The 19,075-nt window shown below is 31.7% G+C and overlaps 1 protein-coding gene across 1 annotated transcript in view; it reads left to right on the top strand.

The window, feature by feature from the left end:
• Positions 1-19,075, top strand: part of Nop60B (dyskerin pseudouridine synthase 1 Nop60B) — a 56,122-nt gene that overhangs the window by 8,098 nt on the left and 28,949 nt on the right. The window contains exons 4-5 of the mRNA XM_075357324.1: positions 2,455-2,570; positions 4,092-4,227. Of these exons, the coding sequence (XP_075213439.1) occupies positions 2,455-2,570; positions 4,092-4,227 (252 nt within the window). The remainder of the gene's footprint in view (positions 1-2,454; positions 2,571-4,091; positions 4,228-19,075) is intronic.

Below are 19,075 nucleotides of genomic sequence, written 5' to 3'. Positions count from 1 at the left end.
TTTTTAATTCATTCTTTTTTCATTATAAGTTGTTATATGTTTTCTTAGTGGTAAAAACTTTCACCACTATTATTTTATTTTGTAAAAGGTAATTGCATTTTTTGTTGTGTATTTTAGAACTGTTTTAATTGTATATGATGAATAGTGATCATAGTGTTAATAATGCTTCAACTGATTGATCCTAAAATCATAGTTTTGACTGACGATTTGAATCATCTATAAGTGATTCAGACATTGATAAAGACTATGTTATTGAAAGTGATCATAACACTTCATGTAACCAAAGTGAAGATAGTTTGGATGGTGAAATAACTCTGATCCTTGGGACAGTACGGATTGTTTTTATTATGGCAAAAACGGGCTTAAATGGTCAGCTAAACATTTGCACAACAGAAATACCAGAACTCATTTGTACAATACCATGGCCCAGTTTCCAGGACTAAAACAATGTGTACTGCCTTAGGTTCAAAACCTTAACCAATTGAAACTTGGGGTCTAATTATTGATGATGATCTATTACGCAGAATCACACACTTTATTAATGTAAAACTTCAAATAGTACAAAATTTGCAAAAAAATCCAAACGCTACAGATGTGTGATGTAGACCTTATTGAATGAAGACCTTTGTTGGTTTGCTTTTTTACTGTGCAATTTTTAAATCTAATCATGAAGATACACCAGCAATATGGGCTATTGATGGAATAGGACGCGATATTTTTTGTTGCATTACAAGTAGAAACATATTTGAAAATTTATTATCGTATCTTCACTTTGATGATCGAACTGACCGCCCTCAACGCATCCAAGAAAATCCAGCAGCTGCATTTCTGAAATATTTGAATGATGTTTGAACAATTGTCAGGATTCATACCTTATTAGTGCTTATGCTAAGTAGATGAAATGCTTGTGGGCTATAGAGGTTGGTATAGATTTAGAGTTTATATGTCAAATAAGCCATGCAAATATGAAATAAAAATTCAAGGTCTAGTTGATTCCCAGACCCATTATTTTTAGACAGTTACATCTATGTCTGTAAAGACAGTGACATGATACATTTGATGAAGCTGACAGACAGTATTCAAAATCGACTCAGTTAGTCATCCATCTAGCAAAGAATATAATGTACAGCAACAGGAACGTCATGACTGACAACTGGTATAGATAGAAATCGCTAATGTACTGCGTGATAGGGGTCTAACATTTGTCAGGACAATGCGTCAAAGCAGACGTCATTCTTTTGGAAGTTCAATTTACAGAATCACAGCTTAAAAACAATTGTATCTTACGGTCCAATTAAGGTAAAGGTGTATTTTTTCTTTCTACAATGCACAATACACTAGAGAGCTGCGAAAAGACAGGAAAACCTGAAGTAAATATTTTTTTTATAATTGTACTAAAGGTGGTGTATAGACAGTTTAGACAAGAAATGTGTCATCTATTGTTCCAGCCAAAGAACTTGTAGATGGCTAATGGTCATTTTCTTCAGAATTTTAGACATCAGTGTTGTAAATGCTTACATATTGCACTGTAGTTATTGTGATAATGAAAAAATAATGAGGTTAATTTTTACAAAGAAACTGGCTAAGGCCCTTGTACAACCTCACATAAAGTGAAGAATTCAAGACTTTCTTATCTCTAATGAACTTCGAGCTTGTATGGGGCAAACTTTACAGGTCAAACCACTGGTAATAACTAAAAATGATAAAGGTGATAGGCTCAAAAAAAGAAGACATGTCACTAATATGGTCCAAAGAAGAAAATAAAATCATTTTATGTATGCTATGGTCTAGGAAGGTCGTTATGTCTGGTGCGTACAAAAAAGGTATGCAATATGTGTATTCAATAGAAAAATGACTAATTTTAGTTTTACGTAGCTGAGTATTTTTTTTTTTTTTTTAATTCTTGATTAAAGAAATATTTTTATATTTTGTTTTTCGATAGTGTATAAAGACAATTTCATTTAAGAAAATATAATCTTGTGAAATCAATATCACTTTTCAAACATTCAGTTTTTAAATTTTGTTATTGTTGTAATGAACTTTTACCTTTAAAAAATTATTTCTTTCCTAATAAGTAATATTAACAATATTCATTAAAAAAAATACCTTTAATAAAAGATTTTATTATGAATTTTTAGTTACTTCTTTTGGAAAAAGGAGGTAAAATGTAAATATAATGTTTAAGACAAAAAGTACTAACTAATAAATCAAAATATAAACATAACATACATATTGTTCTAAAAAGAAAGGGATTGAAAATTGGGTATAACGACCAGACCTCGTAAACAACTGTAAAAACATTTATCCTACTTGGTTGAGGATTAAAATTAGATGAAACTAAGTATTTGTTTTATTTTTAGTTATTTCTTTTACTTTTTGCTTTAAGTATTGGTTGTATATAATCGGATACAGTTTTGTTTGTTTTATGTACTGAATTTTATTATATTATTATAGGTTGTCTTATTGTATGTGTTGAGAGAACTACTCGCCTTGCTAAGTCACAACAAGGTGCCGGTAAAGAATATATTTCTGTTTTCAAGCTTCATTCTGCTCCTGAGAGCAAATTAAAAGTAAGTATTAGCCAATAATTCATAGCTTAAGTTTTATAGTTTCAGAATTTATCTTGAATTTGAAAACTATATTATTACTTTTTTTCCATTGTACAATTATGATATTTACTTGAGTATTCTCCATACCAAATTTTGAGCTGCAAAATTTAAAATAAAAAACGATTATAAGGTACTTAGGCATACCAAAGATTAAGTTATTGATAAACTATAAATAGTTCATAGTTAATAAATGAGTTTTTTTATTCATTAACAGTCTTTATATTAATAAAAAATTAATAAATTGTTTCCTTTCAAAGTTTACATCTACCCAACAATCTTTAAAATTTGAATAGAAAAATACTAATGTATATCTGATAAGTTTAATTCACCATGGTGTATGGTAGAGCCCTTCTTTAAATTGATTTACTCTGCTAACTATATCACACAAAGTCATCCTTATTGTCATCAAGTTGATTGAAAATTTTTCATTGAAACTTAAACTAAATCAGGAGAAATGTTATCCCAACCATTCTATACGTATGCAAACTTGCATTATTTCATAATTTCATGTACCCCAATTTTGTACTGGGGTACAATACTCCATTGTACTGCGGTTTAGTATAAACCGCAGTACAATCGAGTTAAAATAATATTAGTAATGACCTCAAAAATGTGGTATACATTTCTGTGGTAAAAATTGTCCAATATACAACAACTTTATATTACATATTTCAATATACTGCCAAAAAAATATTTTAATCCAATCTGTGAATAACTTTTTGTTCATCCAACCTAAAATTATTAAATAGGAACGAAGGCATTGTTTTATGTTATGGCGGGTGATTGTGATAGATATGGAAAAGGCATTCAGCTATGTCAAATGGGATAAAATATGGAAATACCATAAGTCGAGAGTACATTTTGTTGAAGACAGAAGATCTTGTACTTGAATTGTTTGTCTCTAGAATTGTATTTTATTTGAATCACCTCAAAAAACAGTTATTTGAATAAAGGATGTTCTTATTGATATCTTAGATTCTTTGATCATAAAAAGAAAATATTATTTTAAATTGAATTCAAACACCAGTATACATCCAGTGCCACCAACCCATAGCACTTCTATTGGTGTTATCTGAAGAAGCTTAATTTGAAGGCTATTAGCACACGTTTTTGGTAAAGTTTTTCTAACTCCAATATTTATTTTAAAATGAAATTACTATATATATATATTTTTTTTTTAAGTTTACTGTAGTCGATAAAAAAAAGGTTTTTCAGTTTTAAAATAGCTCGGTTATTTGTTTCAGTCTTTGCTTTTGTGTGGTAACGCTATTAAAACCAACTAGAAAGAAAAATATATATGAGATTTTCTTCATATTGGGCAGTGATTGGTAAAGTTAATTGTTTAAATGTTTCGAGTCTTAATATAAGTTTTTAATGATTGATTTATGTTATTTAATTTGAATCAAATAATAAAATTTCAAAACAAATTTGAAAATTTCATTTGCATTAATTTTACATTTTGTTTTTTTTTTTTATTAATAGGTAGTACAATCACTAGAAAAACTTAGGGGTGCATTATTCCAGCGTCCTCCGCTTATATCAGCTGTGAAGAGACAGCTTAGAGTTAGAACTATTTATGAAACAAAATTATTAGATTATGATGAAGATAAATATGTAGGTAAGTTAATTTAAACTGAAAGATATAAGATTAATTTGTACTTAAAAATCACTGATTAATCATAATGAAAGTTTTTGCTAAATGAGATTTAACCTAATAATACAAATAAAATTACAAAGGAGCTTTCAATGATTTACATTTGTATTGACAAAATGTTTAATCATTAAAAATGCTACTGACAAATGGTTTTCCATGCTTGAAAAAGCTGGAAAATTAATTTGAATGAGGTACAGAAAATGTAATAGGTCTTGATGCTTTTGGTGTTCAAGTTAGTCATATCGTTTTGTGGGTTGTTGTTGCCATTGGATTCTTTAGGAATTACACTAAATAATTCTGTATTATTATGTTATTAAATATTATAAATTATTTACTGTTCCATCTGTTGGGAAATTAACTTCAATATTTTTATTTATTTCTATAACCAGAAAGTTTATACTGTGTATGTATGTATATATATATATATATATTATATAATATATAAACTTTATAAGATATTACAAATGCACAGAGCAACATTGAGGAGCACTTCTATACTATATTAATGTACACAGCAGTAAAAATGTAATGAAAAAATATTACTAAAGTTAATACTCTTATAACAAGAATGATAAAATATATTTGTTTTCAGTTTGATTTTCTCCTATCAAAAGTTTTCTATTTATTTTTCTCCACCTATATACACTAATTATAACCATATTGATTAAACTATTCTACAAATAGCACTTGTATTATTATATTTCCTTCCTTGCTTCAACTTTACTTTCTTTTTTGTTACACAGTTGGAATGCAACAACTACAAATACATTTATCAACTTTTATTGATATTAATGTAGCACTTACATGTTAAAATTGAAATTTGTTTCTATTGAATCTTTTTCTGTGCAGGGGGTTCCCAAAAGTGTAAAATCAGTTTACATACTGATACTGTAAAATCAGAGGGCATCTAGTCAATTATATGGCTTTATTTAAAACATCTAGCTATGCAAAAATCCATCCAGAAGAAGTTCACAGTGTTCATTTCTTGACCCTTCATTACAGATCCTGGTGGCATCATGGGCTTCCGCTTCCAATGAATGTCATCTTGCAAGTTTTTACAAGTGACTGTTTTTTCTATGTCCATAACTCGCATCCACACTCAAAGGACAGATCACAGATAATTTTAGCAGGATAAATATGAAACTGTTTAGAAGTTACTAGTTTGTTTAATTTTTATTGTTAGATTTAGGCCGTACTCGAAGATAGACCGGTCATAGTCAAAATAGTTTGACAGGAACACTACATAGGTACTAAGTGACCAAGATAATTTTTGTTATGGTTATGGTAGGATCAATCCAACCAACCTCCTTATAAGAACATCCAGCCTGATCCCATAGGGGAAGTACCCATCTTGTGATGATCCTGGTCGCCACTCCCCCCGTTCTTAGCCCTGTTGGGTTTTACTGGAGATCGTCTTCTAGATCCTCAATAACTGATTATGTATTTCAGTCGTCAGTATAGCAAAAATACCTTGAAAGACATTTCCGTCGATGTTAAAAACCATTGACTAACAAAAGATATTTTTCAAACTCACCAAAACTGAATTAAAAATAATCTGATAACCAATAAAAATTTACAAATTGAGCCATAACAAAATATTAATCTCGCACCCCCAAAATTTTTCACAATTTTGACCTTCCACACTAAAGCAACCACAATTACCAATCATCCCATAAACATATCAAACAACAACCAGGCACAGTTGCCGAATGCGCATACTCTGATGGCACCCAAATAGGTCTCTAGGCTACTACAGCCTAGAAACCTGCTCTGTAGTTTTTTCAAGTGCCAAATATCTTATAACAATGCGCCACTCATCTGTAACTTTCCAGTTAACCTGTAAATCCAGATTCAAACCAATACCCTCAAGCTCCTGCATGCCTAAACTCACATTTTGAGCAATGGACAGCAGATGATAAGCATCATCCGATACTAAGCATTGAGGGCACTGATGATCAATCAAGCTAATCTGTCCCAAAATGTGCCACGCTCTGAAAGGAAGAGTCACACATGCAGGTCGTTGAGATCCATGCGGCAAATCTCAATGCCCTTGCAAAAAGACTGTGCATATACTGCTCAACTACTGTCTCATCCCATCTGTCCTGCCAAATACTAAAATGTTCTTCCTCTATTTCCCAAATACTTGCACAGCCATTTCACCTGAATTCTTCACAGCATAATGTAACTGGCGTTCCAATGCAAGGTTGTCAATTGTTTTACGGGCATGATAACGTGCCTCATGTGAAATACTCTTATAACCCCCCTGTCACAGTAAGTAACAGGAGATGCTGAGCCCTCAACAGAATATTGCAGTAGCTTGTTTACCTTATTTGCTAGCCCATACAGGTGCTTCATAAAGTATAATGGCCTCGTATACACCTTTATACAAAATTTTCATTGTTTTAAAATTTTGTCCCCAGCTGGAGTGGACCACCCTATGAATGCCAAAGAAGGCTTCATACGCCTTTTTAGCGACACTGAAAGTGCTTCTTGAATCTAAAATTCTCATCAAGGAGTATACCCGAATACTGTTGCAATGAGACACAGTGAATAGGATGGCCAGTCATCGAGACAGGCTTACTGTGTAGTAGCCAAATAGCCCTTCAGCAGCTTCATGGTGGTCTTCTCAGAGCTAAATACCATTTTGTGTTGATTGCTCCACACTTATATTACTTTACAATCTTGATTTCCAATCAGAATTCGACTTTGGTCTGAGAGTCTTCTTTGACTACCAGAAGCCCATCATCGTCATAAGCAATGACACAACATCCTCTGGGCAATCTTTACTGCATGAGGTAGTCAAACTCCACAATCCAAAGCAGAGATCCCAGCACACTGCCTTGGGGACACCCCTTGGACAGCATCTTATTCACCTCAATGCCACCATCCATCACAAAGCACCTTTGTAGTCATATGGCATCACAAAGCACCTTTGTAGTCATATGGCATCACAAAGCACCTTTGTAGTCATATGGCTACAAAAGTAACTTTGTAGCATTCCGATCTTACCATGTGTACATACTCACTGTTATAATTGGTACAAGGGAGAGGGCCACTACAAGTTGTAAAATGCCTCAGATATATCCAAAATATACCCAGGACATATGGAGAGTTGGAATTAGTTATAATGTCAATCACTTTTAAAATCGTATCATCTGTACCTTTCCCCAGTCGAAAACCATACTGGTCCTTCATCACGAGATTTCACGAGGCCAACTTCCATTAATATGCAAATGAAAATCCTTACCAAGCACTGGCAGAAGAAGTTCTTTCCAAACAGAACACACTTCTTTTCCAAGAAAGTGGAAAGTAACCAGCAAAAAGCATTCTATTCAGAACCTTTGTTATTACACCTACTCTTCCGCCCAACAAGAGAACAATTAGTTCCTCAATGATTTCGTCATACCCAGGAGCCTTATGTCTTGGAACTACAATCAACCTGCCGAGCTCAACCTCAGTAATCTCTAAAGATGCCATACCCAAACGAAACAATGATCTCACCACCTAACACACAGGTGATACTTACACACTCTCCACATCATCATCTGACAGTAAATCATTCAACAGAGTGCAAAATATTTCCGTCCTGTCAGTTCACCTTGCCAGGTTGAGAGAGTAGACAGAAGGTCTTTCTTTCGTTTATATCCCAAAATCATATAAACGACCCCAGGGATCCTTATTACCCCGATCCTGCACGAAAAAACACCAACAATCCCGTTATGCTGTTGAATCATGAAAATACTGGGTCCTCAAATCGCTATACTTGGAAGCGAGTTCCGTTCGTCACTCAGGTCACCTTCACATGTTAGGTGAATTTCACCTAAAATGACTTGCAGAGCATTTCAGAGCAGAAAACACTCTTCCACCATGGAGCAATGCTCTCCCTATCAGAACTATGTGGGATAAGGGTCAGCAGCATCCACATAAGCAAGAGAAAGCCTCTCCACCATGCACTAGGGTCCTGTTGATCAAATGTAAAATCTAGGGTAGAAGTATAATCTCCTCTTGCGGACGTGGCAGTCCTCTCCATATTAACAAGTCATAGCCCCAGGAGCTGCCAATGCTTCTGCCAGGATTGCAACTCTGCGCCCTATGACTTGACAATGCCAGTTCATTACAGTCACCCGCCACAATATGCGAGTATCTGCTATTGGTGAACACATTGATTTTACCATCAGTCCTCTCTTTATTGTCACCTAGATCAATATTCAGGGGTAAGTAGCAATTAATAACCCTAATCCCCATAATGTCTACCCATGTAAACCCACAATCCTGGCCTCAGCTCTCTATAGCAATGCTCAGAGTTAAATCACAGGAAATCTCATCTGTCATCCTTCACGCTTCTCTGGCTGTCCTTCACACTAGGCTGTAACTTAACAAAACTTATATGTGCTTCTCTGCTTCTGTTTGAATTAACTTGAATAATCTTCATTGCCGTGGTGCACATCTTGCTGCCTAATCTGTGGCCATTCTTACTACAGTCAACACCCCTGCTCCCAGCTGTTTGTTCACTTGTCCTTGAGATAACCCTCACCACCACAGTTAAAGCAAAGCCTCAACTATGCAGCCCTGCAAGTGATCCAACCCATTTTCTCAATATGTTGGCCAAATTTCCTGCTGAGACAGCTTCTGTCACTGTAGTCATGAATCGAAAGGCTGACCTTGTGGAAACAATTTTCGCTGTGCCGTTATCTTCTAGCACCATTCTCAGACAGTCTTCTACCTCATCTGGGATGGTTACTTCATCTATGTTTTTAACTAACAAGTGGATCATTCTCCCTTGTTTCCCACAGATAGTTTTTATTATTGTTTGATATCAGTGACAGTTGTATATCTAGAATGGGAGTGTAGACATGTAGCTTGACTTGGGTCTTTTATGCTGTATCCATCTGGTAACAATTTTATTTAACTAATTTTACTGTAATCTATTGATAAATTTATTTAAAAACTAAATTAAAATTCCTTAAAGCAAAAAATTTAATTTCAGCTTGGCACAAGTTTTTTCTTTAATTTTAATGTTAAAACTACTGATCTGTCAGTTTATTCTGTGATACTAAAACTGTCACAACATTATTTACTAACAGCTTAATGTACAGTTGCTTGTTGGTGCAGCAATTTTTTTCCTTTTTCATTTTATAGATTTCCTTTAATTATTGTTTTTCTAAACAGAAACATTAGTTCAAAATATGTATCGTAATACATACTTTGGTTTCTTAAAACCTGTTTTTTATTAACATGCATAACCTAGACTTTTTGTACGGTTATATTCCTTTTTTTTTTAATTTTATAATTAGTTTAGTTGATTGGTTAATTTTTACTTCTGTTGTTTAATGTACATTAATGGTTTTAATTAATCAAATTTAATGAACGGTGTTGCTGTTTCAATTACATGATGGAACAAACTATATGTTGCCATAACTTTGTTAATGTATAGTAGAATTCTGTGGTTTTTTACAACTTCAGCATTTTTTTTGGAATATATTTTTGTAGATTTTAGAAAAAATTATTGAGTTTGACAGTTTAATTTTTTTATTTTTTTTATTTAGAATGTATGAAAAATCTCAATTAGTGTTATAGAATACGTAAGAACTATGCAGTTATGTAATATTGCATTAAAAAACTTCACTTGTATCATGTTATGTTTTTTATTTTGGTTTATGTGGATATTTTTCATAAGTTTATGTATAATTAAATGACAGAAGATTTTAAGAAATATTTTATGACAATAAATACTGATATCTTTGGCACAGCTCTTTCTGAAATACTTTATAGAAAAAGAGGTAATACTGTGTGTTTCAAAATGAATATCGGTATTTTAAAACTACGCAATATTTCTCAAGTTTCATGTGCATTGATTAATTATGCATGAATGAAAGAGCAACTCAAACAGTTTTAGTTGTATGATACAAGCTCATAAACTGTTTTCTGTACATTCTGCTTGAAAGCGCTAGTAGCAAAGTTGGTGCTCCCCCCAACAGAAAACATTCTGTGTTTTGCAGTTTGCAAGGTATGAATCTGTAATTACCATTCAATGTGCATTCCATTGTGATCCCCCAAGTGACAATAACATTCGTAGATGGTATAAACAATTTGAAACTACTGGCTGTGTTTGTAAAGGGAAGTGTATAGGACAATTGAGTGTGTTTGAAGACAATGTTGAATTTATAACAGAGTTGTTGGGTAAAGTTAACAAAAATAAAAGAACACACAGCTTGTTTTGCCAAAAGAAATTGGACTTTAATTAGAAAGAAAACAAATGAACTTATGTTAAATCATAACCTTAAAAAAATTAAATGAAATTATGAAATAAACATAACTTAATTCTATGTAAGAAATATCAGCTGTATCAACATATGAACAATGATATTAAATGAGAAAATACATGAATATACATTTTTCAAATATACATTTTGAAATCTACAATTTAACAAAGCCTGAAAACAAGAACATAAAAAAACACCTTATTTACAATTATATACTTAGAAAAACATAACATCAATAAACATAGTATGACTGGAAAACTATTGCATTACTGACATATGCTGTAATATTGAAAAATTTGCAATGAAAAAATGTCATTAACTTAGAAAAATAAATTAAAACAATTCTTATTATTGGCACTGGCCATTTTTAATTAAGAACATCATCATACTTAACATTAAATAATTAATACATGTAATTCTAGTTTAGTGTAGAAAAAAGCCCACGATAATATTCCAGTATAAAAAAAGAGTTAATTACAATAATCAAATTGAAATAAGTAAACATATAAAGAGTTCATTTTGGTAAATAAGCATTCTTGAAAATATGAAATTATAAAGAAGTCCAAAAACGTAACTTCACATCAGGAGTTATTTTCTTTAGATTAATTTAAGAGAAGTAATATGAATTTGGTTCATGAGTAGATAATAATTAATCACTGCGGTTAACAAATTACATTAAATCGAATGATAGAGTCAAGTACAATAAAAACAAATTGTAATAAGTAAGCACATAAAATATGTTGCACATGACATAATAACATAACCTTATTTATTTAAGCCACCTGTCGTGACTGCACTTAAGTGAATAAACGGTTTTTTAAACTAAACTTGAAATTGAAATGCATAATGTACGATTAACTGAATGTTTCACAAATTTTACTAATAGCGTAACTGTTTACTATAAATAATAATGCAGGATTTGAACATCCTTTAATAACACATGAATATTGGTAAAAAATGAACTCGTGAAATTAAAGTGCACATATACATGCAGTTTATCCTTGGCGTAGTCTACAAAGGTGTATCAAAAACACAGAGGTAACAATTTGTGATTAGAAGTTGAATAATTACGTAGTATCTCAGATTTGTAGTAATGAGTTTGGGAAGAATACTGAATCGATGAAAATGTAATCAGCGGCTGGAGAATATTCGGCGTCGATAGAATTTTTCAGTTTGTAGTGATTGGCACACATTTAACAGAGACGTAATATACTGAATTGGAAGATTAACTTAACAAAGAAACGAAAGTATTTAAACATTATACAAGAGAGAGAACATCGCAGCCTGGTCCTCCAAGACTGGAGGACCACCAGCCTTGTGAATCCGCACAACGTGAAAGTCAGGACTAGAATGCCAAAAAGGTGGCGTGGTGAGAAGTAGGGGGAAGCAAACCTAGGCAGTGGACAGGAGAGTGTGTGTGTAAAAGACAAGAGATATGTGCATGTATTAGTTTGGGAACGAAATAAAAAGGGTGCGTGAAGGCAGCAATAAATAAATCAAGAAATGAACACGCTGTCACTATTAAGATGACAGAAACCGCCTGTCTGACTGACGCCAGGACTTGAACGCGGATACGATAAACCAAACAAAGATAAACAAACATATACACAAATAACAAGCCCAATACGAAACAGAGTAATAAATTTACCAAGCCTGTAACAAACAACAAGACCCAACCCTAGCTTTGAATTCATTGGAATAACACAACTTTACACAACGGCGTAAACAATAGTATTTTGTGCGTATCCTAGGAAATCCATTTGAAAGGCTAGCCGTGAATTAATAATTTCAGTAATGTCTATGTGGAAGGTTTTAAGGAAATGCTTACAACGGCATTCATATGGTTTACAACTTACATATCGTTAAGGCCTATAGATTATGTTTTGTGTGCTAGCTTTACAAATGAAATGATATACCATGATGATGAAGATTTTCTTTATCATGCCATATTCAGTGACGAATCAACATTTCATCTTAATGGAAAAGTAAACATTCATAATGTGCATATCTGGGGATCAGAAAACTTTCATGAAATATTGCAGTGTGAATGAGACTCCTCAAATTGAATGTTTATATTGTGTCATATCCTGATAGCAAGTTTACAGACTATTCTTTTTCGCAGAACAAGTGTGTTTGGAATGAACTACTTTGATATGCTATAAATACGGGTTTTTCCTCAACTGCAATACAAACCACAGAACTTTATTTGGCAACAAAATGATGCTGTACATGATTGGTTGAATGATGAAAATCTTCCTGACCAGTGGATTGGATACCAAGGGGAGGGGGGGGCAGATGACAGGGCTTGTTTGCTGTCATCTCCATGTTCACCTGATCTGACCCTATGCGATTTTCTTCTTTGGGAGTTTATAAAGGTTCAAGTGTATGTGCCACCTCTTCCAGCTGATCTACCGGACTTGAGACACAGGATTGAAGCAGCTGTCATATCAGTTACTCCAGACTTGCTGACTAAAGTATGGGATGAACTGAATTCTCCTATCAGCTTTTGATCTGTGCCATATGACAAATGTTGCTCACATTGAACACCTATAGGATAAGCTGTTTTTAGTTGCTGTTTCATTTCATATATTATTTATCAGTATAAGTAAAACTTAATAAATATTACATAATTTTAAAACACAGATATTCATTTTGAAACGCAGTTTATAATTAAAATTGGGTCTTTGAAAGTAATTTTCAAATTATTTTAAAATTTTACTTCTTTCTAAATTAACATGTTTCTTACAATAATTATTTTGAAATTAGACAGAGGGCTTTCAATGTTTAATCGCTATTTTCTAAACCTTTTTCAGATAAGTGCATTTTGATATGTTTTGCATATTATAATTCAATCACAGACACCATACACAAGCAGTTGTAAACAAACAGTTGAATATATGAGGAACACTGACTAACATGTTTTGTAATGAAACCGGTTAGCTAAGAAATTTTATGAATTTTTTTTAAAACTTAAATCTTAACAATAAAAAAAAAAGTTATAATATTTCAGAGATTTTCTAAAATATTGTAACCTGAAAATTACAAAAATTATTATAAAGATGAAAACATATATAACTTATGACATTGTAATTTTATATCTTAAATTAGAATGAATAATCCATTTGGAAAAGCACTGCTGGTTGAATTTGCCGAATTAGATGCATGCATTATAATAATAACTATAATGCACGTTAAAGTAACGGTTTAAGTATAAAATATGCAATTAGTTGCTTCCATTATACAAAAAACTATAACTCATATAAAAGTAGCTGAAAGCCCATGTTAATTCATAGCATTCTATAATTGTCAAAGTAAACGAGTGGTTTATATAGAAAATCTGTCTCACAACTCTAATATCAGTTAATTTGTTACAATTTACCATGATGAGCAGGTACCCCACCCTGTTTTCTTGTCTATCCTTTATTCCTCATATTTGATTTTGTGGGTACAAGTCTGACCCTGCTAGGTTCTCCATGCAGGAAGATGTCAGGACTTGAATAGGTAGTGCCTCTTTGGTATCTGATACTGGAAGTGCCTGTCTAAAGAACTCCACTTCCTGTTTGGTGCCTACACAACAATCCTAGTTGTTGGTGTGCCTATTGGGTAAAGCCAAATAGAGAATACTTATTTTCTTAAAACATAGTTTTTCATCATGCCTTAAAAAATTTGATTACATTTCGTATATAAATATTAGTTGTTCAACCATGATATTAGATTGGTTATATGTACATATTTTGTTACTATCAAAAGAAAAATACTAATTTACAGGTGGTTTATTATGTATTTATTTTTTATTTACAAATAGCAATTTTGATTGATGAAAAATTTATTAATATTTAAAGAGCTGTTAGTTAATAAAGCCCAAATTGAGTGAGGTAAAAGGAAAGGTAGTTTTAATAGGGCATATTTTTATGTTTTCCCAATCTAAAAATTATATTTTTATGGTTTTTTTTTGTTTTACCATCTTTAGTTTCTAAAAATCTTATGTTGTGGTTTTAAATAATTGCATGAACACTATTTTAAAGGTTGCTTTTAAACATATTAACTATTGCTAATAGGGTTGGTTAAACATTTTTATGACTACTTTTTAGTTTTTTCTGTTTTTTTTATTATTATTATTATTATAATTATAATTTTTGGCTTCTTTTTATACATTTTTGCTTATAAATTAAATAAATTTTTAACATGAAGATCTAACTTAATTTAATAATTGTTTTTACATATTCATTTCAAGAGTATGGAATTAATAGTAGTAAAAAATTATAAATTCTTAAAATAGATCATTAAAGATATTTATACTTAACAAACATTTGTTGACAGTTTTTAAAAATATTTTTTATAGATAATTTTGAACATATAACTTTAAGTTACAATAAAAAATTTATTGGTTGTAAAGTTAATTACTTTCATTTAGATAAAGTATGCTTAGTTTATAAACCTTTAGTTAAAGTTATGCATCTAGTTATATTTATGAAATTTTAATATGGTAATTCTGCATTTATTAAAATAATTAATAAAAGTTAACTGTTTGTAAGTTATATTTAAAAACTGAGTACTTAATTCAGCATAATTATCACTCGTACATTTATTCTAAAAGGTAAATTATCTTTTGTATTTTCTTATTCGTGATTCTTTTTAATGTTAAAATGAACCATATTTTCATGTAGCTTTTTATGAACACCACATAATGCATTCATAAAATCTTCTGGTATTCTTTAGCGACTGCTATTACTGTTTTTCATTATTGTTTAGATGTTATTCTTGGTTATTTTTTATTTCAGTTACGAAGACACGCATTTTGGATTTGATCATCAAACATATCAGATAGAAGTTATGTCTGTAAATTTATTATGTTGCAGTGTATTTATAGATTATTTCTTAATGATCAAAACTATTCAGCTGTGGTCCTTTTTTGTGTTCATGATAATCATATTGATTCTTGGAGGTAGTTAGTAAATATTGATTATTTTGCTATCGAGTAGTTTTTTTATGATTTGTCCCAATTTAATACACTACTGCCAGAACAGTTCAGTTTACTTCAAAGGCATTTTTTTTTGCGGATGATAGTTAATTTTTACTGTTAGGTCTAAAGCTACTTTTAAATTGCTTTTTAGTTTAGCATTTTTCTAAATTTTTGAGATTTTTGTGATTTATATTTTTTTGAGTCTTTGTTTATGTATATAGTATTGTTGTGTGTTTGCGGCTTGATCAGGATATTCAGAGATTGGCTATTTAGAATGTTTACTTAATTACAGTTTATTGTTTTATAAACATAATTACAAGACAACAATATTAATGACAATAGTGATGATAATAAATAACAGTAATAAAACAATTAATGAAAAATTGTAAACAACCAAATATTAATCAAAGTAATTACAACCACAATAATAATCTAATCCTCATTAGATACTGCTTATGCCACTGCTTTTTCCAATCACTAAAACACTTGTAGAACTCAGTCTTTGAAATAGTGTTTAGCTCTTTCAGCTATTCACTTTTAATCTCATCAATGCTTGTAAAACAGCCCTTTAAGGTTCTGTTTATTTTTAGAAACAGAAAAAAGTCACATGGAGCCATGTCTGGTAAATATGGTGACTGGGGTATGATTACAGTATTTTTTTGGCTAAAAATTGACGAACAAGCAATAAAGTGTTAGCAGGCGCATTATCTTGGTGCAAAAGCCATGAATTGTTTCACCACAAATCCGGGCATTTTTTTTCCTTTATTATTGCTTCACGCCAACAGCATTGAACTTGTAGGTAATACTCCTTATTGATTGTTTGACCTTGTGGCAAGAACTCATGATGCACTATGCCGTTAAAATCAAAGAACACAATGAGCATAATCTTCACATTCTACCATACTTGTCAAGCTTTTTTCGGTCTTAGTGATCCAGAATGCCTCCACTAGGACAATTGAGCCTTAGTTTTGACATCATATCTGTAAACCCATGTTTCATCACTTGTTATGACATGTTTCAGTAGTTCTGCATTGTTGTTGACTTCATTTAGCAATTTCCATTTGCCACTGTTTTTATTCGAAATTTAACAATTTTGGAACAAATTTTTCTGTCACGTTTTATACCGAAAACATCCAGAAAATTTTCATGGCATGATGAGCCAATTGATATCCCAACATCATCAGCGACTTCTCTGATTGTGATATGGCGATCATTCATATACCCGTACCACTCGTCGTAAACCCTTGCTTTACTCATAGCAGACTCACCAAAAGCAATATTTAACATTTTTAAAACATTGCTGCACTTTATTCCATTCTTATAGCAAAGTTTAATACAAATTCTCGATCCATTATGTATACAAATAAAAAATCGCTGATTTTATCAGAACATGTGTTTGCTTTTGACAGCTTGAAAAAACAGACTAAACATCCAATGTGGCTAAAAATGTACAGATACTTTTCAGACATGTTTACCAATACAACAACGAAAAAATCTCGAGAATTGGACTAATATAATCCGTGAAATTTTAAAATTCTCATTACTCTTTGAACACACCTCATATATAATTTTTAAAGGTGAGGAATAAATTTTAAGAGAAATTTTTCTAAAAATATTCATTTATAGGTTAAGTTTAACAAATTTGTTTAAGTAAAGTTTCTCTAAATCTAACACCTCCTTCAATAAAGGCTAAAATAAAAAGAAAATTTTAGAAAAAGCTTCTCTTCATTTTAGGTCCAGGGTTCTATAATTTAAAATATAGTAGACATTTCTTGATAGCTCTGCAAGTGAAATATAAAATTTCTAAAAAAATTTTGAAAAATATTTAAACTGAAGGAATATAGGGCAAAAGGACAAAAAGTATAATTTAATTTTAAGAGTGGGGATTGATTTTTTGAAAAAAAAATTTTTTTATTTATATATTTGCATTGTAGATAACAAATTTGTTCTGTTGCAATATCCCATCCTCCTCAAACATTTTGAAAAAAATTAATATGAACAATATCCCATTATAGAAATATTAGCCAAATTTAAAGAAAAACGGTTTGGGCAATCCTGAGATATAAGGCCAAAAGCAGTGTGGCACATAGGCTTGCATATACATACTCGTACAGCGGAGCCGTTCTTGCAATGCACTTCCTCTCTACATACAGCTGTACATCTACTCTCCTCTGCAAGTGCCTTGCCATAACTGCTCAGCTATACATACATATGTTTTTTGGTCCAGATGAACTAGTTGACCCTAAAGTGTAAAGATTTGCAATAAAACCTGAAACCGTACTACGCTATTTTTGACATGATTACCATGCTTACCCCTTTAATGCAATAGACTCTAAAACGTAGTTTTTTCAAAAAATTCCATTTTTGCCATGTATCACCATACTTTACCCTTTAATGTTGCTATTCTAGCTATATTCACTGGGAAAGTAAAAATAAAAAAAGTAATAATTTTCTGAATATAAGGAGCAGCACTTCAACAACACATTATGCAATTTCAATCGTTACAGAAAGCTTTACTCCAAATATCCCACACACAGAGGTATTTAACAACATTACAAAAATAAACTTGCATAATACGAGTGTGAAGGTGAAAAGTTCCAGACCTCACACAGAGATGGCATTAGCACAGTTAATTTTTTGACGGCGTCACATGATTCCATTCTTCATTAGTTTACTATAAGAGTTTCAAATCACTGCATCACTTATTTTTTACAGCCCATCAAACTGAAGAATTAAAAATTTGGTAATTCATATTGATTAAATACTTTTTCTGAAAGGGTTAATTGCAAAGGAAATTAAAGAACTTGATACAGCATTAGGAGACTCTTCTCTATCAAATATAGTTGTTAAACACTGGGCCACAAAGTTTAAAATGGTTCAATCGCACACTAATGATGAACCACGCAGTGACGCCCTTCTAAAATGACTAAACTAGAAATTATAGAAAAAGTGCATAAAATTGTTATGACAGAATAACGAATGATAGTGAATGAGTTAGCAGAGTTTTTAGGCATGTTGACAGAACATGCCTCATGTTCATTTGGACATGAACAAGTGTGCGCTAGATGGATGCCATGTTTGTTCGTGCCTGACAAAAGTGCCAAAAAAAATTTCAAGTGATTATCTCAAGTTATTTTTGCACGATCCAGAGGAATCTTTCCATCAATTTTTGATAGTTGATAGGTCTTGGTTCATCACTAGACTCCTGAGGCAAAACAGCAGTCAAAACAATGGGTTGAAAAAGGTCAACCTGCTCCAAAAAAAGCAAAAATGACGTTATTCTTTAACAAAGTTATGGTAATTGTTTTTTTGGGATGGACATAGAATAATTTTCATTGATTATCTTAAAAAGGGTGACACAATAAATGGCAAATATTATGTGACCCTACTACAGCATCTCAGCAATGAAATTAAGGAAAAATGACTGCATTCGGAAGAAAAAAAATGTGCTTTTCCATCAAGACAATGCTTCAGCTCTCACTTCAGTCATTGCAATGGCAAAAAACAACAAATTACAGTTCTAATTGCTCCAACATCCTCTGTATTCATTTGATCAGTCTCCGAGTGACTATTACTTGTTTCCTAA

The sequence above is a fragment of the Lycorma delicatula genome, chromosome 2, assembly GCF_047948215.1.
Source record: "Lycorma delicatula isolate Av1 chromosome 2, ASM4794821v1, whole genome shotgun sequence".
NCBI lineage: Eukaryota > Metazoa > Arthropoda > Insecta > Hemiptera > Fulgoridae > Lycorma > Lycorma delicatula.
The sequence above is the reverse complement of the archived record's forward strand: the minus strand, read 5'-3'. Positions and strand labels throughout refer to the sequence as shown.